Genomic DNA, 24,923 nt, shown 5'->3' with positions numbered 1-24,923 from the left:
GACCGAGGGATCCTAGGCCCGAGTGGTGTGAACGTTCCTTCCCACGGGGGTCGCTCACCCACTGGTGGGGCACGCCAGATCCCCAACCCCAATCCACCAGCACTCGGATGCTGCACTTGGAAAGGGAGGGCACAGCATGTAGGGGACCTTCCACCTAGGGCACTGGCCCATCACACTGCGACACTCCCTGCTTCCCTCTACCTCACTTTTAAGGGAGGAGGCCCCGCCTCGCCCCGCCCCCTGAGTTGCCTTGCCTGGCATTCCCTCCTGGGTGGACCCTCTTCCTTTAGTTCAGGGCGCTACCCATAGCTGGCTGGGTGCATCTCCTCATCACGTCTTAGGGGAAGGGAAGCTGGTTCTAACCACGAATGAGCCATCTGCCTATCTCCACTTGGCCCCTTCATTTCCTACCCCCGTGCCCCTCTCCATGGCTCTTTGCTGGTCTTCTGTAAGGGCCACACCTGCCACCACCACCTACATTTCACAGCGTTCTCAGGGACCACCACCCTCCCTTTCTGCCTTTGGTCTTCCAGGCAAAGCCTCACCTCAGACCAAATGGAACATTCCAGAAGTCCAATTAACTCCCTTACCCACTCATTTACTAGAGCACTGGGCCACAGGGGTGGCCTATGAGCTCTGACTTCTATTTTTTTTTTTTAAGACTTAAATGTTTTATAATTAAAGCAGTCTCAGGTTAAGGAGTGTGTCTCGAACTATCATGGGCTGGATGGGCAGAAGTGTCCTTCATTCCACTAAAGAGTGGCGAGGGGTGCCTGCCATCTTGTGAGACCTTTCCCAGGTAAATTGAGCATCTCAGAGTTAAGCTGAGGGACACACAGCCCCAGCACCGTAGGATGGAGGCCCGAAGAGGGGAGGGCCCCGTGGAGGGGAGCGGAGGGCCCCGCGGAGGGGAGCGGAGGGCTGCAGCGGAGTACTGGCCAGAACCAGGAAGGAGTCTGTACGCAGGCTCCCGGGAGCAGGAACAGTGGCACCCTTGCACGGGTCCCCACAGCTGGCAGCAACCCCCTCTCCCAAGTCACTCCAGAGACCTTCATTTATAAAAACCGCAGATTTTATTCAGCGAAGGCCCGTGTCCAAGAAGCTAAGGTGTGGAAGTCGGAGGACCTATGTTTCCTCTTCTTCCCCTCACTTCATCTTCCCAGAGGGCAAAAATGGTCTGGACCCTGAAATCCTAACCCAAATTAAAAACAAAACAAAAAACAAAACCACAAAACTGAGGTTCCAAAAAAGTTAGAGAATCTTAATTCCTCATAGAAAAGAGGGGGGAGCCAAGGAAAAGGGGGAGGAGCCCCTGGAGTGGTGGAAACCCTCCCGCCTGCTGGGACATCTCCTGCTTATATCATATCGCTGCCTCCAATGGGACAAGCCTGGGTTATAGCATTTAAAAACTCCCACACCCCATTTTATCAAAACCAAAGAGAAAACAAAATTCCCTTCCCCCCACAACCCAAATATATATATATATATATATATATACTTTTTCTTAAAAAAAAAAAAATCCAAGGCATTAAAGCGTTAAAGTGAATCCAGAACAAGGGAAGGTGCGCTTCCCTCCTTCCTTCCCTAACTCTGGGTTACTGGGTACATCCCCAGCAGAGGAACCAGCCCCAAGGGGAGGCAGAGGGGAAGGGTCAAAGGGAGCAAAGGGGTGGGACCTCAGCCAATCAGCCAATCAGCGGCCAGTGGAGTGTGGTCATGGCACCAGGAAGCCACACCCTCTGGAACCTTCCAGGTGGGAGACAGTGGGGAGTATGCCTTCTGGCGTATGCTTGGTCAAGTTGAGTCAGGGAAAGCAGGCGCCAGGCGGGAAGTAGAGGAGGAAGGGGTCTTGTGGGTCTCTGTGGTCAAGGAGAGCCCCTCTTCCTCAGCTCCTGAACAAAGGCTGGAAGGAAGGAAGAGGAAGAATTCAGGCGTCTGTCCCCTCCTGCCGAGGCAGGCTCTTTCCACAGGCAAGCCCTGGCATGCGCTAAGTTAGGTTAGAGCAGGAGCACCTCACCTTCAATTATTTCGTCTTTCATTTTCTGCAGCTCCTTCCGCACCTCTTCCAGAAGCTCCTGAAAGAAACAAACAAGAGGAGACCTGGACTCGCGGAAACAGCGACCCCTCTCTTACTTCAACTTTCCTAAAGTTCTGGAACAATTACTGGTGCGCTTGTGCACGCATGGGCATGCGCACATGCCACACAGCACTTGTCTGGGTCAGAGAACGGCTTGAGTTAGTTCACTCCTACCCATGAGCTCTGCAAATGTAACTTAGGTTGTCAAGACTGGCACAAGGACCTTCATCTGCTGAGCCATCTCAACAGTCCATTTTATTGCAGGGACAGGGATGGAACCTAGGGCATCTTGAATGATACCTAAGCACTTTACTGCTGATTCTAGGCAGGGGCTCACACCCCAGCCCCTCACTGGGGGATTCTAGGCAGGGGCTCTACCACTCAGCCACACCCCAGTCCCTCTCACTGGGGGGTCGGGGGGGGGTTGTAGGCATGCTTCTGCTGAGCATGGTTTCCCTTCTTGTCTGAAAAAGACAGAAGAAGCTGGTTCAACAACCCTTCCCACCCTCATCCTTTGACACAATTGCCAAGGTCACAAAATGATGGGTCTGTTCTATAGGAGAATTCTAGATCTTTGGTTCCAGCAGAACAGTTCTGGAGAATATCCAGTAAGAAGCTTGCCAAATGTACATCATCTCCTGCCAACTCTGACCGGAGATGGATAGCTGGAGCCACTGAGCTGAGGAATCTGGGTACTCAGCAGGAACAAGAGATAAAGGCAGGTAAGGTCTGTTACAGGCACTGGAAAGTAGTAGGGGTGCCGGTCCCCGTGCACCCCGCCCACCATCTCCCTTTCTCAGACTAGGAGACAGGGAAGTTTTAAGCTTTCCCTAGAGGTCTGTCTCTCTGGGCATCATGGGCGCTGATAACTCAAGCTACCTGCTTCACCCTCTCCCAGTCGGAGTCATCACTGGAGCTGTGGGGAGAGGGGTGGGCCTCGGAGGTTGTCACAGAAGTGGAGGACTTCATCCTGGTGTGGGACAGGAATGAGGTTAGGGAGGGGTACTGCCTCCCCGGCTCCCTAGCCCAGGGCTTATATTACGTTCCGACCTGTGCAAGACAAAAGTTCGGCTCTTTCGATGGCCTACCTTGGCAAGGTTGTGCTGTTCTTTTCCCACGGTCTCCGTACAGGTTCTGGGTGGATTGGGGGGGGGGGAGCAACAAATCAGAAAGATGAGAAACAAGCATTGGCCCCCACAAAATATACCACCACCCAACCCACCAGGTGGAATAACTATTTCAGAAAATTACAGTCCCCAGTATTATTTTCACAGGTTTCCCATGCAAGTGCTTTCAAGGCAAGAACAATGCATCCTGGGATTTGAAGTTTCTACGGCTTGACAGGGCTGTCACTCACCACTCTGGGCGGGGACCCGGGCCTCTGGCTCCTCCTGCTGGCAGTAAATAAAAGTGTCCTAAACCACCCTTTCCATGCCCAACGTTCATCTTCCAGGTCCAAAACCAGATGAACCATGGAACACCTCCTCCCTGCCCTAGGGTGCACCTTAAAGGAATGCAGAGCAGGAAGAGCCCCCGACTTACACTGGCCGACTCGTCTTTGGGGGGCTTCTCCCCAACCAGTGTGGCTTTCCTTCTGCAGAGGGGCAAGCAAGAACAAGCTACAGTTCACCCTCTGCCACTCAAGAGCGTCCCTTCCCACTGCTAGACCCCAGGGTGACCTGGAGTGAAGGCCTGCAAGAGGGCTCAGCAGGTAGAGGTGCTCGACGCCAGGCCAGATCACCTGACTTAATCCCAGGGGCCCATGTCAGTCGGGTTGAAAGTAGAGAACTAAATCCTGCAGATTCTCCTCCAACCTCCAAACAACGTGTGCCCACACATACAAACCACACTCACACTGAACACTGAGAGGCAGAGACAGGTTTAACTTCCAGCCCAGCCAGGGCTAAGAACAACAACAACAATAAGCCAGTTTCCAGCCAGTTGAGAACCTTCAGTGAGTTCGATTCCCAGAGCCCACCGGGCGAAAGGAGAGAAAAAGATTCCTCCCAGGTGCCAAATGCACGCTCGCACACAGGACAAGTAAGAGTAAGCCACTTAAATTTCCTACACCAACATCCAGCTTGGAGACTGCACCCGTAGAACCGGGGGGCGCGCGCGCGCGGGGGGGGGGGAGCAATGATTCCCACACCTCGGGAAACCGTGAGAGCCGTGAGGGTGAGAAGTTTTCTCCATCAGCTGGCTGAGATTAAGAGTCAAAGCGCCAGGGACGTCTGACAGGGTGTGAGCCACCTCAGAGGATGGCAGTCTCCAGCACTGTGTCCCAGACATGGCTGTCATCATCAGGCAGGACTGCCCACCCAAAGAAACAAACAAGTGTGCAAGTGTGTGTGTGTCGTCCCAGCAGCACTCAGGAGGCTGAGAGCTGGGAGGATGGGAGTTCCGCCCGGGACAGAGGGGGGGACGCACCCCAAAAGCCTAACCCCGTGTGCTGGCTGGCTGACTCGCCGGGCTCACCTCCGGGCCAGCATGGCGTTCATCTCTTCCATAAGCCCCCCTCCGGTACTTCGACCAACCTCAGCTTTGGGGGCCAAGGGCCCCCCAGAGGCCTCCTCCTGCTGAAGGGATGAAATGGGGGAGAGGGCTTCAAAGGTAAGCCAGGTCATCTCCCAGGCCTCTTGTGACACCTTGGGGGCACTCTGACCGCCTCCCATTGTCCCCTCAGGGCTTCCTCTCCCAGACAATCACCTTGCTCACTTTCCTGAGTTTGGCTCCAGCAATGGCAGCAGCCAGGCCTGGGGCCCCGGGACCCCCACCACTGGGACCCTGAGCTGTGGGCAGTGGGGGTGCAGGGGGTGGGGCTCCCCCTGCTCCATGACCTGCAGCAGATACCCCTGAAGGGGGCGGAGGGGGGCCCGGAGGAGGGGGAGGTCCTGGAGGTGGAGGCGGACCCCCAGCTAGGGGAGCGGGCGGGCCTGCAATAAAGAGAGGGAACAGCAGCATTGCAGAGAAACCTTAGCCTTTGTCCCGCCGCCATCCAACCCGCCCCTCCAGGGAGGTCCCTGCGACCCAGCGGTTGCCTCTACCTGCGTTGGAGACGCGGCGCTCCATGTGCTCAGGCGGCCTGTGCAGGGGAAAGGAAGAGGCCCTGAGCACTCAGACCAAGCTAGCCACAGGGCCGGCAGCACCTGGTTCCTCTCTCAGAGGTCACCAGCAAGGCCAGCACCTGCCCCGAAGCATCTGCCCACTGAGGGCCCAGGGAAGAGGGGATGAGGAGGAGAAGCAGGCAGCCCCCATGAGGCCTGGGTGTAAGCATTTTCCCAGCTGTCACAAATAGCTGACTACAAAGTGGCCAAGGGTCTCTCAGCAGTGGAACCCAGGTGTGGAGGCAGGGGCACCCAAACGGTATATTCGTTTATCAGATTCTTGGGGGTGGGGGAACGGTTTTTCTTTTTTTTTCCTCTATTGAGACAGGTTCGCACTATGTAGCCTGGAATATACTATGTAGATCAGAGTGGATTCTTTTGTTGTTGTTGTTTTGTTTTGTTTTTTTTTTGAGAAAAGGTTTCTCTGTGGTTTTGAAGGCTGTCCTGGAACTTGCTCTTGTAGACCAGGCTGGTCTCGAACTCACAGAGATCTGCCTGCCTCTGCCTCCTGAGTGCTGGATTAAAGGCGTGCACCACCACCGGCCAGACTCAGAGCGATTCTTATGTTTTTCGAGACGGTTTCTCTATAGCTTTGGAGCCTATCCTGGAACTCGTCTGTAGACCAGGCTGGCCTCGAACTCACAAAAACCCTGAGCGCTGGGATTAAACCACCACCGCCCAGCCAGAACGGATTTTACCTTGCCAATCTGCCTGCCTCTACGTTTCAAATGCTTGGTATTGAAGATATGCTCCAACACATCCAGCAAGGGGTTGCTTTATCATAACAGGGTCTCATACTGATTTCCAAGGCTAGCCTGGAATTCACGATATAGCCCAGGCTAGCCTCAAACTCTCGGCCATCCCCCTGCCTCAGCATCCTGTGTACTGAGATGACAGGTGTGTGCCACCAGGCGCAGCTTTGCAGGACAGTTTCTTGAACTCCAGGAGCTAAGGGAGTGGTGTGTGACTGTTGTTCGCTTCTAGACTCTTGGCAGGGTATAAACCCGGGGGGGGGGCCACCCCAAGGGGAGCCAGGGTCCCCACCTCTTCTGTTCCTGCTCGTCTGGGGAGGGGCCGTTCTGTGCAGACCAGGTAGAGGGTGTCGCCGCAGCCAGGGGAGGCCCACCTCCTGGAAGGCGAAGGGGGAAACCAGTGAGCACGCAGGAGTCTGACCCCCTCAGCCTCCCCTCTCCTGAGGGTGCCATCCCACTGAACCAGAACCCTCACATCCTCCCTGGGCCCGAGCTGCTGTGGGGCGGGTGCTGTTGGGACGCCCAAAGGACACAGAGGTGCCACAAGTCACTAAGCCACTCCGGTTGGAAATCTGCAGGGACAATAACTTTTCCAGCCCTGAGGGACAGAAAACAGGTCTGCACTGCGGATGGCATTTCTCCACACACAACAGGCAAGCTCTTCCGTTAGTACCGGCAAGGCCCTGGGATGCCACCGCCTCAGCCACTGGGCAGATTTCACTCTATAGAAAACAGAGCGGCTACCTGTCTGAGGGTGGGGATGCCGGGGGGCGTGGCTCAGTGGTAGAGCCCCTGCCTAGAATCCCCCAGTGAGGGGCTGGGGGCGTGGCTCAGTGGCAGAGCCCCTGCCTAGAATCCCCCAGTGAGGGGCTGGGGGTGTGGCTCAGTGGTAGAGCCTCCTGCTTAGCATGTCTAAGGCCCTGTTCATTCACCAGTACCTCCAAAAAAAAAAAAAAAAAAAAAATCTTAGCATCAATTAGAGAGCTTAAAAAAAAAAAAAGCGTTCTATTCCCTGCACTAGACCCAGACACATCCATCACCCACCCCACCCTTACCCCACTGAGTTGAATGATTTTGAAAAGGTAAGAGATACTATGTAGCCCGGCATAGTGGCACACACCTTTAATCCCAGCACTCAGGAGGCAGAGGCAGGTGGATCTCTGTGAGTTCCAAGCCAGCTAGGGATATATAGGGAAGCCTGATCTCAAGAAAGGAAAAGATAAAGGAAATGGGAAAGAAGATTTGCATGGGGTAAGGCAGCTGCTGCTGAGCCTGCAGACACAAGTTTAGTGCCTGGGTCCACAAGGTAGGAGAAGAGAGCGGACCAGAACAGCTGTCCAGTCACTCCACATGAACACAGCACCCAGCCTGCACATGCTGGATAAATGCATGTCCGTCCAGCACGTGGTCTCAGGGAACGTGCTACCACACCTCGGCATACGCCGGGCATGAACAATGCTCACAGGGGTTTTCTGTACGGTCCATGGGTTAACTGTCTTACAGATAGGTAGACCCAGGTCCCGAAGAGTACAATAGCAGCTTCTGGCAAAAGCGCACTGTTGAGGGGGTCCCCTCTGCTCACCCTAACCGCCACTTAGAAACAATTACATGTATGGTGATTTGCCCACACACACACACACACACACACACACACACACACACACACACACACGTTTTTTAAAGATAGAGTCTTATGTAGCTCAGGCTAGTCTCACACTGCTGTGTAGCCAAGGATGGCCTTATCCTCCTGTCCCCAGCCCCTGTCACCTGCTGAGGGCTGAGTGACAGGCATATGCCACCAGGCCTAGTTCACATGTTGCCGGGGACTGAACATGGAGCTTCACGCACGCTAGATGAGTTCTCTGCCTACAGACGGACATTTCCAGATTGATTCTATTTACTTATTTATCTTCGATTGCTATGTCATCCAGGCTGGCCTGGGGCTTCTTACAGTCCCCCTTGCCCAGCTTCCCAAGCCCCAACGTTGTCCCACGTGCCCTCCTAACCTTCCAAGGCCTCCAGGGCACTGGCCATGCCGGCCGCAAACTGGGATGCTTCCTCCTTGCTGCCGAAGTTGAGGCCCCACACCTGGCGGGCATCTCGCCACTGATGGAAGATGGGAGTGGCCTGATTGTACTTGACACCTCGGATGATGGCGCAGTTGATAACCACCTACAAGAGGGACACAGGTGGGTGGGGGGTGGTGAGCGTTTGGGGGCAGGGGGACAGGGGGACAGGGAGACGGGGACAGGGAGCCTGCACCTGCTGGTCCGGCAGCATCTTGCGGCCAACAACTCGGAAGGAGTTGGCCGTGGGGTTGTGGTAGATCTGGACGCGGCTGAAGGCCTGAGGACCGGTGCCAGCAGGTAGCCATCGCTTATTGCTGTCATCGTAAAGCATCACAGTGGCCCGGCTGGAACAGACAACCGTCTCGCTGCCAGGAAAGAAAGCAGAGGGGCCGTCATTCTCCACCTGGGTCTCCCTGCAACAGGGAGCATGGGAGAAGAGCGCACACAGAGACGGAGAGACGGCACAGCGGACCCAGATGTGCTCCCGGAGACCCAGACAGTGAGAGAATTCAGAAGAACAAAGCATGGCCCAGAGACATGGCTCAGCAGATAAAAAAGTGGTGCCTTACATCAAACTGATGACCCAAGGCCAATCTCCTAGACCCATAGAGTAGAAGCAGAAAATTGATTGCCCATATAATCCCCCAGTGAGGGGCTGGGGGCGTGGCTCAGTGGTAGAGCCCCTGCCTAGAATCCCCCAGTGAGGGGCTGGGGCCGTGGCTCAGGGGTAGAGCCCCTGCCTAGAATCCCCCAGTGAGGGGCTGGGGGCGTGGCTCAGTGGTAGAGTGCTTGCTCAAGGTCCTTCACTGAATGTACACTACTACTAAAAAAAAAGAGAGATACAGGTTAACAGATGAGCACACTGTGAGGAATTGATGGACACAGGAAGAGGCAGAAAAGGAGATAAAGTAGACAGGAAGGCTTGAGCTGGGGACCAGGCAGCTTGCTCAGGGTCCTAGGCTCAGCCTCAAGTCTTACTCAAAGGTGAATACAGGATGACCAGAAGCGGCAGAGATGCCAAGAATAGCAGACGGACAAGACGTGGGCGGGACCAGCCCCAGCCTGGCCTCAGTTTCCCCATCTCTACCACCCCTCCACCCCCACCTCTGCTCTCAGGTCGGATGAGGAAGTTGTGGCTGAAGCGCAGGAAGTGTGAGGAAAGATCCCAGGACCCTGGTTCGCTTCCCTGGAGGCCGCTTTCGCAGCCACCTGGTCCGTCCGGTTCCCCAGGGCACAAAAAGCCATTTGGCTTGCATCCGGCTGCACTGTCCCACCCCATGGCTGGGATGGAGACACAGCGTTGGCCCTGCCACCAGTGTGTCCCAGTGTTGGGGACAGACCTGTGCTGTACAGCGGAGCTGCCTCAGAGTTAAGGAACTCTCTGCGGAACACCCCATGGGGCAGCTGGCCCGGCCCGGGAGCCAGGCTGCACTGGGGAGGACCAGGGGCTGAGAGGGTGAAAAGTCTGACACCACGGACCTCGGTTCAAACCCCCGCAGAACCCCTTCACCCACATGACCTGGAGAGCTCACCACCTCACCTGTCACTTAGGGAAGACATGATGGGCCCTACCTCCTGAAGGGCGCGAGGAGCAGAAATGAGTGGTTACTAAGTCCTGGGCACAGTACCTAATATACACGGGGTACTCTGTCACTGGAAACTGAGGCACTGTGCCCTCTACCAGTCAGTACCGAGTGCTTAGTACATCTCCATCACACAAGACAACCCACCCCCACACAACCTGTCCTCACCCCCCACACCCATGCACACACACACACAAAACCTGTCCTCACCCCACCCATTCACACACTCCCCTCCACACCCATTCACACACTCACACTCACACCCATTCACACACTCACACACCCATTCACACACTCACACTCACACACCCATTCACACACACACTCACACCCATTCACACACACACACATAAAACCTGTCCTCATCCCACCCATTCACACACTCACACACCCATTCACACACACTCACACACCCATTCACACACACACACTCACACACACCCATTCACACACACACACACAAAACCTGTCCTCACCCCACCCATTCACACACACTCACACACCCATTCTCACACACACACACACACACACACACACACACACCCTGTCCTGGAAGGTTCAGTTCTCCTCCAGGACAGGCACTAAGCAAGGCTACAGACAGGAAGTAACTTGGCCAAGGTCACACACAGACAGGGGAAGTGGGGGTAGCTTAGGCCCCACCCCCCCACCACACAGGGGAAGTGGGGGGAGCCCACGCCACCCCCACCAGGCTCTTTCCTAAAAAGAAGAAGTTTGTGGCTTCCAGGGGAGAGAAACTGTGCCCCATGCCGGCAGGGCTGGGGTGTGACACCATGCAGCCCCCCCTCCCCCGGCCCCGCAACCCTTCAGGATGGACACTGGTCCTCCAGGGTGCATGCCAGGGCCCAGAGAGGCTGAGCATCCCACCCTCTGTCACACAGCTTCTAAGTGGCAGAGGGCGGCTCTGAAGCCACATGGCTCATGGCTTCCGGGTCTAAACCCGGTCCTACCCACACCTCCAGCGTCATTTGAAACAAGCTTAGCTTCAGGGACTGTTTCTGGCTCAGGAACCCTTGGAAGGGCAGAGTTAAAGCCTCACCCACACCTGCCATCCACACCCAGGGCAGACTGGCCACATGCCCAGCGTGTCACGGCCCCACCCAGGGGAACTTTGGCCTCCCAGGGGGTCCAGCCCTGCCTGCCACGGCTTTGGTCCTCTGGTCCAGAAAGAACACTGCTGGCTGGGTGACGCCGGGCTGGGTCCCACCCTCAACTAGGCCTTAAGGATGACCTTATGGAAGGACCAGGGTAAGACCCAATCTCAGAGTGAGCCGGTCCTCCAAAGCCGTCCGCTGTGGCTCGGAGGCTTGTGAGGTCGCCTGTGTTCACTGCTGAAACCCTCCATTTTACTCCGCATCTCCCGCACATCCCGCTTCCCAGAAGCCCTCACCTCAGCCGCTCTGCCTGCTTGGCAGTTTTTTGAGACACCCTTGTAACTCAAGCCTTTGATAAAAACACACACCAGAACCAGCCTCAGCTGGACGGGGCTCGAGCCCACGGTCATCCCAGCACTCAGGAGACAGAGGCCAGGAGGAACCTCAAGTTAGGCCAGCCTGTGCTACAGTGTGAGCCTGCCTCAAATGAACACCAAACTCGGGCTGGCCGTGCGAGGATGACTCAGCCGGCGAAGGGGCTGGCCTCCAAGCCTCAGGACTCGAGTTCAGTCCCAGAATTGTACACTGGTGCAATGGACTCCCACAAGTTGTCTTCTGACCATCACACACCCGAAATAAAAATAAGATTAAAAAAAAAAAGTCATTACGACAGAAAAGGTTCAGAAATAGTGACCTGGGTCGAAAGCATGAAAACTTGGAAGTGTTTTTTCCCTTCACACCCATGTCTGTCAGCAGCCACCTTTTTCTTTAAGCAGCACCCCTTTGAGCCACACTCCTCCAAGCTTTGCCCTTTTTCCTCATCTTCCAACGGGGCTAGAAGTTGGGGAGCACACGGTTCAAATAGGAGCCCGCTCGCATGCTCTCTCGCCCACTGTGTGACCTTTGCCAAGCGTCTTCACCTCTCTGTGCCTGAGTTTCATCATCGAGGGCTAGGCCGCAGTCCAGCTCATCAGTTTGCTGAGTGCTTCGGGTAGAAACTGGAGGCTGAAGCTTGGACCAGTATCGTTGCTTGGACCAGCATCGTCGCTGACCTTCAGATGTCAGCAGCTACTGTTGAGTCTGCTCTCTACAACTGTCCGGTATCTAAGCGCAGAGTATCATTCTAGGTCCCTGGGATGCAGTGGAAGCCGAACACATCCTCGGGGACCCGAGGTTTTGGCAGAGGAAATAAAAGAGAACACACGCCTGGACCGTGTGTTGAGCCAGGCCCTGTGTCAACTGGCCCAACGCAGAGCTGAAATGGAAAATCCCCACAGGAGGGGCACACCTGTGACCCCTGCTCTTGGGAGTAGGGAGGGCTGGCAAGAGGGCTCAGTGGTAAAGGTGACTGCTGCCAAACCTGACGACCTGAGTTCGATCCCTAGAACCCACACAATGGATTGAACAAGAAGCCCGACTCCCACAGTTGTCAGGCCTGAATTCCACATCCTTCACACACACACACACCTTCACCAAAATAAATAAATGTAAAAACAAACAATTTTTTCCACAGCAGGGGTGGAGGATGGCAAGGTGAGTGATCTGGTTTCTTTTGGGGTTAGTTCCAAACCCACCCTCTCTCCCTGTACCTTACTTGTGGTGCCGCAATTTCCAGCCTCAGAATTCCCAACTGACGGAGTCTGTTATAAGGGTAACACGCTTGCAGCTGACACCCCACCTTGGCAGTGGGACGTCCTAAGAGGGCGGGCGGGGATGGGGTGACCAAGTGCAAGAACCTTCCTCATTGGAACTCGGTCCTCCCCTCCGATGCTCACAGCCCACACCCTCACATCACAGGCTTCTTGCGCCATGAAACTTTAAAACTTACACAGACACACGCATGCACGCACGTGAGCGCGCGCACACACACACACACACACACACGCACACCATCTTAACAGGTCAAGTTCGTCTACAGGGTTTGGGGAGTTCACTTTACTCCCTTCATCCAGTGGGCCTCAGTTTCCCCTAAGTGAAAAGGTACTTGCTTGCCTAGGTGGTTGCTTTATGGAAACAGGCTCAGTGTAGTCCAGGCTGACCTAGAACTTACTCTGTAGCCCAGGCTGGCCTCCAGCTCACTATGGAGCAGAGGATGACTTGAGGGGGGGGGAATATTTTTTAATGGTAAAAGCGTGTTATTTGTACAAAAACAAAGGAAAAAGCCCACAGATGACGTTACTTTCCTTTTTCTATAATACCAGGAGACTTAGACAGTCCTGGGTCCAAGTTAAAATGTTACCACCTAGAAACTGACTTTATATATTTATTGTTGAGACAGGGACTCAATAGCCCATGTTGGCCTCCAAGAGGTAGCTCCAAGTGCTACCGTTACAAACATGAGTCACAACACGGTGCTCCCAAACGGTTATACTTTAATAGGCTATTCCCTTGATGTCTCTGAGCCTCTGTTTTACTACCTATAAAATGGGGACACAAACTTGTGCTAGCATCACAGGTAACTGTGGTGGAGGTGGATCAGACCACGTTAACTGCTCCTCCTAGCTCCTGGCATGAAGATGTGTGACTGAACCCTCTTCATGGCTTCAAAATAAAATAACAGCCGCCGCTTCTGTTATTACTGTAAGAGGAAAGGAATGAACCCAAGTGCTGTCTTTCAGAACTCGGTCTGCCCAAGAGCCTTCAGACCTCTGACCCCTTCCCTGCCTTCCCAGCTCCCGGATGCAGCAGGCACTCCACAAATATTTGTCAGAGTGGGAGAGAAAGAACCGTATCTTGTAATTTTCCATCTCAGCTACCTCCCTTCCCACTGCCCCCAGGGCTATCCCCAGCGAACCAGTCTGCCCCCTTCCCCAAGGCAGCACAAGATCTCGGAGGGCCCTGGACCCAGGCTCCTGAGGTCACCCAGCTGGGAGTAGGGGGTGGGTCTCTCTCTCGTCTCTCTTTTAATCCGGGCTGTCCCGAGACTAAAGTGCACAGCCCACCAAGTGGCCGAGGGCGGGAAAGGGCAGGGAGACCCTCACTCAAGAGGGTGGGGGACCCGCCCACTCCTGCCCACCCTCAGGGGAGGGAGGATTGTCCCGGGTCACAGTCAGAGGGAGGAGGCTGCGGGAGGACCGCGGCTGGGGGTGGGGGTTTAGGGGGCCGGCCTAGACGTTGCTCCTGCCCTTTTACGGTCTCAGCGAGCGAGGCGGCACTAACTCGGACATCCGCCATCCGCCTTCCACCGGGCCTGGGACCGGAAACGGGTGGGGGAGGGGCAGGGCCGGGGGCAGCAGGAGAGGGGGTGGGGGAGGGCCCCGTGGAGGAACTGACCCCCGTTCGGGGGACAGCACTCCCATGGGGGAGGGAAGGTCAGGCAGGAAGTCTGCAGGGTGTCTCGACGTCCCCTTCCAGCCCCAGAGCCCAACACTCCCACATGCCAAGGCACAGGCGTGGGGGGGACGGGTCCTCGCTCAGGTCCCGGGGCGGACGGTCACCCCGCTGTCAGAGGGCAGGGGAGGAGGAGGTGCACTCGGGGCTGAAGTCCCCAGAAGACTCCTCCCCCAGCCAGGGGCTTGGGGGCAGGAAGTCCCGGCCAAAGTGGAGGAAGGGAGATAGTATTGTCAAGATGTGGCCCCGAGGGAGAGGTTCTGGGGGGCGGAGGGGAGGCCTCTGCCAGCGCAGGCCCCGCCCTCAGGTGAGCCCCGGAGTCCAGGGCACGTCCGGGGAAGACATTAAAAAAGAGAAAAGAGACATTCCTAGGTTCCCCTCACCCCCTGGGTTAGATTTCCGAGAAGAGCTGGAAGAAGCTGGTGAGCCCAGGTCCCCGAGGGAGAAGGCTGTGACCTTGACGCCTCCCAGCGCCCCCTCCTCCAGTCCCACGGCTGGGGCAGGGGGTGACCCCGGGCGACGCTGCGAGCCCCGGGGGAGGGGCCGCGCAGTGGGGAGAGCAGCTGGCCCGCAGCGCTCTCGGGGCCCGCCCCCCAACACCAGCTGTCCGGACAGGTGAGTCCGGAAGACAAAGGCCCCCTCCCTCCCGAGCCGCCCTGGGCCTGAAGAGCTCCCGGCCTGGGTACCCAGGGGGAGAGGAGCCCCATGCAGACCCTCCAGGCCCCGAGGTCGGACTGGCAGGGCCCCCTGTGCAGGGGACCTCCGTGTCCCCTCATTTAGAGGCATCAAGAAGTAACCCCGAAGTTAGGACCCGCGGCCCGTGCCGCTCTGGGGCACTGTCGTGCGCCCCGGGCGCAGGGCGCAGGGGTCCAGTCCCCGCGCTCCGGGGCTCGGGCTCTCCAGCCTCCGCCTCCCACCGCCTACCCACCCAGGGCTGGAGTCAGGGGCAGTGACTCCGCGCCCCGCTGACGCCGGACGGCTCCACCTATCTGCCAACTCGGAGGTGCTCCCCGAAAAGTCTTCACATCCCGAGTCCCGAGGGCGCCCCTCACCCTGGAAGCCATCGGGAGACCCCCAGCCGGCGCCGCCTCAAGCCTTCGGGGAGTCGGCGTTTCCAGATCGCCCCAGGAGGCGTCGGCTCAGCCCCGGGGCGCCCGGCGCCCCCGAAATGCAGCGCTGAGCGAGCGGGCGGGGGGAGGGGGACAAAGGCGGGGCGCGGAGCCGGCGCCCGGCTGGAACCGGGCTGCGGGTGGGGTGGGGAGGGGAGGGGAGGGGGGTTCGGAGCTCACCTCATGGCTGCGCGGAGGGCGGGCGGCGCGCCCACGGGGAGTGCTCCCGGGGCGCCCCTGGTTGGAAGTGCAGGGGTGCGGGGCTGGCTCCAGGCTCTGCTCAGTCTCTCTCGGGGTCCCGCCCCATAGAGTCCAGCTTCCTGGGGAGAACGTGGAGCGGGCCGGGGCGGGTCCAAGGGCGCCTCCTCCCTCTGCTGCCCTGGCGCGCCGCGATCGCCGGTGCTGGGAAGCGGGGTGCAGCGTCCCGACCTCTCCGGCCGGCGCACCCCCTCGGCCGGCTGCACCTACGCGGTTACTCTTACTACTGTACTCTCTTTGCTACATTTCGTTCCAAAATTCCACTCCCCGCACCCACAATGCCCCGCGCCTTAAAGGGGCCGTGGACACCTCCAGGCGGAGGCGGGGGTGGGGGTGGAGGCGGGGGGGGTGGAGAGCGCTTAAAAGGCGACGCGGAACCTTCGGCTTCCGCAACTGCACGCCTTCCCGAGCCCGCGGCGTGGGGGTGCGCCCTGCGCCTCGTCCCGAGTTGGAGGGGGAGGCGCGGTGGAAGAGAAGGGGCCTTTCTTTGATCTCTAGGGGCCTCCGCTATTGAATTCTTAGGTGGAGGTCTGGGGGTGCAGGCTCTCGCGTCCTACTCGCCCCGTGGACTTCTCTGCTCAGTTTTTTTTTTGGGGGGGTGGAGTGGGGTGGGCGGGCCCTCCGGTTAAGCAAGGGATCGCATCAATTTCCACCTTTAAGTAACACTTTGGCTTGTTCCGTGTTCCCCAGATGCCGCTGCTCAGGCCGGGCCCCACCCCTCGCCGCCCCCCACCCTCCCGGGGAAGGTGTGGAGGAAGTGAGCGAGGGGGCGCGGCGGGGCCGCTGACTCACCGCCGCCGGGTCGCGGCTGGGGCGGGGGCGGGGGTGAAGGTGGGGATCGGCCAGGAGCGCAGGACCAGGGCTGGGACCCCCTGATCTGCTCCCCACTCGGGCCCAGCTACCACTTAGCTTCGCCCACGGAGCAGAGTAGGACCGTCCCAGCAACCCCGTAGGCCCAGAGACAACCCCCCCCTTGGGGACCCCTCCCCCAACACGCCCGGGTCGAGCGGAGCCCAGACACCCTGCGAGGCTTCCGCGGAGTCCCTTGTAACCCCGCCCAGAGTTACATCATCACCATGTGGACACGCCCCCCCGTGCAGCTCCACCTGGCTGGGGGAAAGGCGTTATTCCCCTGGAAAGCACCAGTTCCTGGTTCCTGCTTTGCAAGTCTGGAAACTGAGGCATGTAGGTAGGGATGGATGGGTTTAGCCTATGATCGTCTTGGTTGGGTCCCCCAAGACTCAGGGAGAATCAAGCCACGTGGCCTTTAGCCAGTTCATTTCCTGGATGCTTGCTCCCTGTGGGCCCTTCACCTTCGAGAACCTCTTCCTTCACGCCCAACTCTTCTAATTCTGCACTGAAAAAACCTAGTAAGCTCGCCGCCATGCCACAAACCAGGAGGCTGAGGCAGGACAATCGCGAGTCTGAGGCCAGCTGGGGTTACAGAGTGACTTCGAAGTGAGGTTACATATTTAAGGGGTGTGGGGATGCCTCCGTAGTTAAAAATACTTGCTACTCTTCCAGAGGACACAAGTTCAATTCTCAGCACTCACAAGACTCACAGCTGCCTGTAATTCCAGTTCCAGGGTATCCTAGGCCTCTGGCCTTCCAGGGAGCTGCATTGTAGGTGCATACCCTATACAGTCACACGCGCACGCGCGCACACACCACACACAATAACACAGTAAATTTTTTAAGATAAGAAAGCACAAATAGACCAGGCTTACACCTTTACCTCTAGCACTCAGGAGGCAGAGGCAAGCAGATCTCCATGAATCGGAGGCCAGCTTGGTCTACATCGTGAGTTTCCCAGTCAGCCAGGGTTACACAGTGGGACCCTGTCTGAAAGACAATAATCGCAAAACAAAAACATGAGCAATCCATGCTCCCCGGCATCCTTCTAGAGTAGTGGTTCTCAGCCTCCCTGATATTTTGACCCTTTAATACAGTCCCTCATGCTATGGTGACCCCCCCAACCCATAAAGTTATTTTCATTGGTACTTCATTACTGTAATCTTGCTATTGTTGTGAATCATAACGTAAGTATCTGTATTTTCTTTCGACCCCCAAAGGGGTTGCGACCTGCAGGTTGGAAACCACTGATCTCCGTTATAAATCTGTGACTCCCCCAGTCTCTGAGTAGACTGGAACAGACACAGATTTACCCTCTTTGGTGTTCTCAAGGAGGCCAAACTGGAGCAACAGTTACAACTGAAGAACAACCCCATTGCTTGTGAGTTCCCTTTTGCCCATCTGTGAAATGGGAAGGGCAAAGCTCCTGCCCTGTCGCAAGAGCTAGCAAACATTTCCTATAAAAAGTCTCATTAACAGGGCTGGAGAGATGGGTCCAATGCAAAGCGCCTGTTCCGCCATCCCAAGGACTGGGCTGGGGTCCCTGTACCCGTGTAAAAGTAGAACTCAAACCCCCCCCCCAGACCTGGGGAATCAGGACATGAAAGGTACCCACGCTTCCCTGGCCAACTGAATCAACGAGCTCCAGGTTTGGAGAGATGCTGTCTCTGAAATATGGTCAAGAACAATCTAGGAAGAAGTTCCTGAAGTCGACCTCTGATCACATGCATGAGAGCACATGAACACCTGTACCCACACGGGCAGGTGCACAAAAAAAGTCCCAGTGGAAATACTTCAAGCATAGTACACAGTCATGGTCCGTGTGTGTTTGCGTGCACGCGCGCGTGTGCCCCTTGTGAGAGATACAACACAAGCCTTTCACAACTAAATAAGACTCTACCACTTAGGTACATGTGCAGCCCCCTCGCATCTTTTTTGCTTTGATGTTTTTCTTTCTTTTAGTAATTTATTTATTTTATGTGCATTGGTATTTTGCCTGCATGTATGTCTGTGTTGAGCTGCCACATGGGTGAACCCGATCCTCTGGGAGAACAGCCAGTGCTCTTAACTGATGAACCATCTCTCCAGTGCCATTTCTTTGTTTTTTTGAGACGAGGATTTTCTGTATAATCGCCCTGACTGTCCTGGAGCTCACTCTGTAGATCAGGCTGTGTCAAACTCACAGAGATCCACCTGCCTCTGCCTCCCAAGAGCTGGGATTAAAGGGGTGGGCTACCACATCCCAGCTCACATCTTTTTCTTAGAACCCTTTAAAAATATAAAGGCAGAGAGCTGGCTCAAGCTATAAGGGCATTCACCACCGACTGTCCTTCCAGAGGACCCAGGTTCAATTCCCAGCACCCACATGGTAGTTCACCACTGTCTGTGACTCCAGTTCCAGGACATCTGACACTCTTTGTTTCTCTGTATTGCTTTGGAGCCTGTCCTGGAACTCGCTCTGTAGACCAGGCTGGCCTAGAACTCACAGAGATCCACCTGCCTCTGCCTCCTGAGTGCTGGGATTAAACGTGTGGGCCACCAACGCCCAGCTAACAAGCCACTTTTTAGAAAACATGGAGCTGGATGAAGAGGCGGCGCCTGCCTGTGAGCTCGGCACCTGAGAGGCCGAGGCAGGAAGGCTTCCGGTTCGAGGCCCTCCTGGACTGCATGGTCAGAACAGAAATTAAAAGGGCTGCTGGAGATGATGGCTCAGTGCTGGAGGACTTACTACTAGTGTGGTTCCTAGCATCCTTCCACCAATTCAATACTCAGGGTAAATCCAATCGGAGGGGATCTGATGCCCTCTTCTGGCCTCTGCCGGCGGCACAAGGCACGCATGCAATACGTGCCGATAAATGCAGGCAAAACATTCATATCCAGAAAAATAAATAAATAAACGCACGAAAGGGAAATGCAGGGGGGTAAAAAAAAATAAACAAAGAAAGGGGCCCAGCGAGATGGCCCAGCAGGTAATAGAGCTTGCTGCCAATCCTGAGGACCCAAGTTCAACCCCCAGAACCAACTCCTCAAAGTTGTCCTCTAACTCCCACGTGCAAGCTGCATCATGTACGCGCGTGCGCGTGCGCGTGCACACACACACAAAATAAATAGTAATAATGAAAAAAGAAACAAAGAAAAGGAATACACTTGAAATTGCTTTATTAACTCTAATTTAATATTCAGATCTTTTACCACATCCTTGTAGAGAAGGTTAAAAAAAAAATAGGCTGTTACACACTGATTTCTTAAGATCTGTTTGGCTTTAAATACTAAGCAGGAGAAAAAGGAGCACGCTCAGCTGTTTTTTGGTTCTTTGTGCTGTTGGGTGATGGTGGCGTGGCCCCCTCGTAGGAGAAGGGGAAATGAAGATTCTAGGTTCCTCCGTGGCTGGCCCTCCTTCCTCTGCCCCTCATGGTAAGGAAGCACAGATTTCCCCTGAGCTGCGCAGATGGTCCCCAGGGGACAGCCACTGTCAGGCCTGAGTTCCTGTCAAGTGCTGAGTGGGCGCTGGTGGGTTCTCCACCATCTCACCTCTTCTGTAAAACAAACCGTGGGAGATGGTGAAGCCGCCCGTCCGCACCCCACTCAGTCTTCTAGAAGCAGCCCCCCCCCGTTTTGTTTTTCTTTTTAAAAATTAAAATGCAAGTGTATGGGCGTTTTATTTTTTTGTTTGTTTGTTTTTCTTTTTTTGAGGGAGGGTTTCTATGTGTAACCATCTTGGCTGTCTGGGAACTCACTCTGCAGACCAGGCTGGTCTCAGATTCACAGAGATCTGCCTGCCTCTGCCTCCCGAGTGCTGGAACTAAATAATGTGCCACCACTACCCAGCCTCTTTCTTTTCTTTTTTTTCAAACCAGGGTCACATGCCATCCATGGTGACTTCAGTCCCTCACTCCAGAGTGCTGGAGTTGCAGCTGTGACCCACGGTTCCTCCGGGACAGCACTAAGTGCTCCTAACCAGCCAGTCATCTTACTTGCTGTTTTTGAAGGGAACCAGGGCCTTGCACATACTAGAGAGTGTTCTACCACTGATCCTATCTATGGACCTTTATTTTATTTGTGGATTTTTTTATTTTTTTTGAGACAAGATCTCACTGTGTAGCCATGACTGTCCTGGAACTGTCTTTATAGACCAGGTTTGCTTTGAACTCTCAGAGATCCGCCTGCCTCTGCCTTGTAAGTGCTGGGATTAAAGGCATTTGGCACCATGCCTGTCTTAAATTTAAAAAATAAGCACACACGCACGCGCGCACACACACGCACACGCGCGCACACACACACTTTGAAGGGGTGGTGAGACTATCTATCATAGTTTGTATGATACACTTTGTATGTTTACACTTGCCTCCGAGCTTAATGACCTAAGTTAAATCCCTGGGACCCACATGGTAGAAGGAGATAACTGACTCTGGTGGGTAGTCCTTTGACTCCCCTAACAGCAACATGGCACACACACACACACACACACACACACACACACACACACACAAATAAAAAGGGTAAAACATAAAAGTTAAAAACAACAACAACACAGGCCTGGGCCGCGGCTGGGACCTGACCGCGGCTGGGACCTGACCGCAGTGGGGGTGTCCTTGCCAGAGCGGCAGGAGTGTGGAGGGCGGGTAGGGGTGTCGGGTAGGTCCGGGATAGACTCTAAGAGAGCGTGCTTTACCTCTTGACACTCCTCTGGGGTCTGACGGAGTTTAGAGTAGGCTTCAGCAATGACAGTGGCCCTAAGCGCAGAGGGAGGGAGCCCTTAAGAGAAGGCCTAGCCCTGTGACCCAGCCCATCCCGCCTCACCCCTGCTCACTTGCTATGCAGCCCTCCTCCGGGAGGCAAGCCTGGGATGTCCTCTGACTCTAGGGTCCTGAAAACCGTGTTTAGGCAAGGGGGTTCCTGAGCAGACAAATACAGCTCTGAGAAGGAGGTGAGTGGAGAGCCCACCCTTGCCAGCTGCCCCTTCCACAGGCCATTTGATCACCGCTCACCAGCAACTTTGTGGTTCAGGGCTGCATCCAAAGCCATCTCCCTCCTGATCGCCTCCTCACAAGGCCCGGGGGCCCCTGGGAAGCAGACCACCATGCAAGTCATGTTATCCAGACTTCCCTGGAAGGAAAAAGAGCCTGCTGGGAAAGTCAAACCCTTCCCAGGTTCCAGGCCTTTGAGAGCATGGTTTTCCCAACCTTCCCCTCCCCCCCCACCCACCTGACTATCTCATTCAAGCTTTCTCTCTCCCATTTGGGCCCATCTCTTGGACCATGCCCTTTACGGGTCCTAGCCACCAAGCTTTATCAGAGAAAACAGCCACTGGCCAGCAAGATGACTCAGTGTGCAAAGATGCTTGCCACCAAGCCTGACAACCTGGGTTTGATCCCTGGGACCCATATATATGGTAGAAGAAGAACAGACTGCTGTAAGATGTTCTCTGACCTACGCACACAAAATACATCAAAATGTAATACAACTGAATAAATAAAATAACAAGCAGCCCAAAGCCTTTTAAATTCTTCCTGTTTAAGGGGCTCTTTCTGTTTAGGACACATCTCAGGACTGGCCTGAAATCCCAGCTTGGGTACCATTCCTAGAGGCCACGCCCCTTCTCCTAAATCCCTCCCGTTTACCTATATCTGCCCCTACTACTATGCTCTATCATGCTCAAAGCATCCTTGCTCTGGACTCTAAGCCACTCACATCCTCTAGCTCGGTCCCACCTCTTATCATACAAGCCCCTCCGCCCCACATACAGTGGCCCCAGGACCTTGTACAGGCACGTATCCAACAGCTGAGCGCAGAGCTGCTCCGGGGCCAAGCCCAGACGTAGGCGCGACGCCACCAGCCCCGCCAGGTCCGCCCCAGACAGAGCATCCCACACGCCATCGGAGGCCAGGAGCACAAACTCGTCCTCGGCCTGGCGCGCCAGCGCAGCCACCTCGGGCTCAGCGGACACGAGCTGCAGTTCAGGAGGCCTCCCGGGTGCCTGCTTGTAGGCGAAGTCGCCTAGGGCTCGGGACACGGCCAAGGAGCCCTCAACGCGCCGGCGACGGATCGTGCCGCCAGCGTCGTGGATGCGCTCGCGTTCCCGAGGCCGGTGGGGACGGTGGTCCTCGGTGCAGAAGGCCATGGAGCCCGAGCGACTCAGCAGCGCGCGCGAGTCCCCGCAGTGCGCCAGGTAGAGAAAGCGCGGGGACACGAGCAGCGCCACCGCCGTCGAGCCACCGGGGTCGCTGCGGGGCCAGAGCGCGCGCAGATGCGCGTCTGCGCGGAGGAAGGCGCTACGCAGAGCCTGGCGCACGTCCTCGGGCTCCCGGGGCGCGGGACCCAGCTCCCCCAGCACGTGATCTGGGAGGTGGCGCGCTCCGAAGCGCGCGGCCCGCGCTCCGCCGTGGCCATCCAGGACTGCGAAAAAAGCCCAGCCCGACGGCAGCCCGGGCAAAGCCAGCCGAGCGCAGTGCGCGTCCTCCATGCGCGCGCGCCAGCCCTGCACCGCGCTCGACCCGAAACGCAGGCCGGGTGCGCTCGCCGCACCCCCGTGTAGCCTCTGCGAGCATCGGGGCGCAGCCAGGAGACACCCAGGCTCGCCGAGGACCCTGCGCTCCACCTCTGCCTCCTGCTCCGCAGCTTCTTGAGCTTTACCGGACCACCTGAGACGCTCCAGCAGGCGGGCAAAGACAGCCATCCTCCTGCCGCGGGGTCAGGAAGGTTCCATCCCCTCACCGCCTTCCTTCCGTGCCTCCCCTGCCGCCCCACCCCCACCCCGCCTCCCCTAATCTCTCTTCCGTGAGACTTTAAACCAAGTAAATCTCTTTCCTATCCTTTCATCTGACCTGAATGAAGTTGGGTCAATAAGAGGTGTATTCATGGGTTTCTTTCCCGCACTTTCAAGAAAACAGACTTAGTGCCTGGGTCAAGCGCTGGGTGCGGGTGTGTGGGAGTAGGAGGATGAGCGAATTATTTGCATTCTGCTTCCAGGTGTAACGCACCATTTAAAAATCTATCACACTCAGTTAATGTGGGCGGAGGTCAGAGGACAATTGTGAGAGTCCGGTTCCTTCCACCTCGTGGATCCTGGAAATAGAACTCAGGTCATCAGGCTTGGCAACAATTGCCTTTACCCCCTCAGCCCTCTCACAAGCCACACGCACACACTATTCTATTTGACAAATTATTTATTATTATTGTTATTATTATTGGGTTTTGAGACAGACATGGGGGTCTCACTATGTAGCCAAGACTGGCTTGGAAATCACTTTGTAAACCAGACTCTCAAACCAAGTCTTCCTGCCTTCGCCTTCTGAATGCTGAGATAGAAGGCTTGCCCACCACACCTGGCTTTTTGTCTTGTAATTTATTTCTAGATTCATTTATCTTATGGGAATGGGTATCTTGCCTACATGTATGTATATGTCTTGGAATCCTTGGAGGTCAGAAAAGGGCATTGGATCCTCCAGGACTTGAGTTGCATAACTGTAATGGGGATGCTGGGAATCGAACTTGGGCTCTCTGTAAGAACAAGTGTTCTCAACCACCAAGCTAACTCTTGACTCCTTCCCTCCCCAAATGCCCGGCTTTCATGTGGCCAGTTTAGAAAACAGGAAATGAACTCTAGAAAACCCTTGCCCTCAACATAAAGATAGCCTTCATATTGCAGATTGCCTAAACTCAAGCTGCAACCACTTAGGTGGGTCAAATGCCTCCTCCCAAACCATTTTGTGTTGTTATTGAGACAAGTCCTCATTGTAGCCCAGGCTGGACTCAAACTCCATATTGTTGCTGAGGCTGGTCTTGAACTCCTGGCCTTCCTGCTTCTGCCTTCAGGGTACTGGCTAGTCAAAGGTGGCCTCCAAGCCAGACATGGTAATACAGTCCTGTAATCGCAGCACTTAGGAGGTAGAGGCAGGAGGATCAGGAATTCAAGGCCACTTTAGGCCTTGTCTCAAAAGTAAAAAACAGCTATAGTAATAATACCTTTTTAAAAATGCCAGGTGGTGGTGCACACCTTTAATCTCAGCACTCAGGAGGTAAAGGCAGCTAGATCTCTGTGAGTTTGAGGCCAGCCTGGTCTACAGAGCCAGTTCCAGGACACCCAAGGCTACACAAAGAAACCCTGTCTCGAAAAACTTTAAAAAACAAAAGATCCAGCAACCAAACAAAGCAAAGCTGTCTGTCTCCCGCAGAGGTCGCTATGCTGAAGTAACCTTCGTCTCATCCTTTCTATTCTCTCCAGACCACATCTCTAGAGCAGACCCCATCGTTTAAGTCATTTTATGCCATTCTAAACCTCTCCTGCACCCATGCCTAAGCTCTTCCCTGTGCCTCAAAAGTTTTCAGTGCTTTGGGGCGGGCAAGACGGTTCAGTTCTTGCCTGATGACCTGAGTTTAATCCCTCTGGGGCCTAGAACAGTGTCTGCCGCACAACACGCTCTCAGTAGATGATCGTTGAAAGAAGGATGAACTGAAACTTCCCCGAGCTCCTACTTTGACGACTGTGAGTGGAGATTGACCTGCAGACATGCTCCAAGGCACACACCCACACACAATTATTTATAAGTGTAAAAAGTTTTAAGTCTGAGTACTTTTTTCCCGCCCCCCTTTCCCACGCCATCTGCAAGTCTAGGCTCGGACTGTACCCCAGAACATCATATTCCACCCTCTCTCAATGCCATCACCCCTACATTTG

The 24,923-nt window shown here is 55.5% G+C and overlaps 2 protein-coding genes across 3 annotated transcripts; both read right to left on the bottom strand.

Moving 5' to 3' along the window:
* Positions 1–1,050: 1,050 nt before the first annotated feature.
* On the bottom strand, positions 1,051–15,586 carry Vasp (vasodilator stimulated phosphoprotein). 2 transcript variants are annotated; one of them, XM_051207155.1, is made up of 13 exons: positions 15,317–15,586; positions 8,196–8,367; positions 7,940–8,105; positions 6,226–6,310; positions 5,122–5,159; positions 4,784–5,010; positions 4,553–4,653; positions 3,620–3,671; positions 3,435–3,471; positions 3,166–3,211; positions 2,957–3,047; positions 2,018–2,075; positions 1,051–1,903 (listed from the first exon to the last, which is right to left on the bottom strand). In XM_051207155.1, the coding sequence occupies exons 1-13, from the start codon at positions 15,319–15,321 to the stop codon at positions 1,866–1,868; spliced, it is 1,116 nt and encodes a 371-aa protein (XP_051063112.1). In that variant the 5' UTR covers positions 15,322–15,586; the 3' UTR covers positions 1,051–1,865. The 2 variants fall into 2 exon arrangements, with proteins under 2 accessions (XP_051063112.1, XP_051063111.1); XM_051207154.1 differs by having other exon boundaries at positions 3,435–3,468; positions 15,317–15,561.
* Positions 15,587–21,215: 5,629 nt separating this feature from the next.
* Positions 21,216–22,922, bottom strand: Ppm1n (protein phosphatase, Mg2+/Mn2+ dependent 1N (putative)). The gene is made up of 2 exons (XM_051207176.1): positions 22,005–22,922; positions 21,216–21,352 (listed from the first exon to the last, which is right to left on the bottom strand). The coding sequence occupies exons 1-2, from the start codon at positions 22,920–22,922 to the stop codon at positions 21,224–21,226; spliced, it is 1,047 nt and encodes a 348-aa protein (XP_051063133.1). The 3' UTR covers positions 21,216–21,223.
* Between the last annotated feature and the right edge of the window lie 2,001 nt (positions 22,923–24,923).

This window comes from Phodopus roborovskii, unplaced genomic scaffold (assembly GCF_943737965.1).
Source record: "Phodopus roborovskii unplaced genomic scaffold, PHOROB, whole genome shotgun sequence".
In the NCBI taxonomy this organism is placed as follows: domain Eukaryota; kingdom Metazoa; phylum Chordata; class Mammalia; order Rodentia; family Cricetidae; genus Phodopus; species Phodopus roborovskii.
This window is presented reverse-complemented; position numbering and strand designations above follow the sequence as displayed.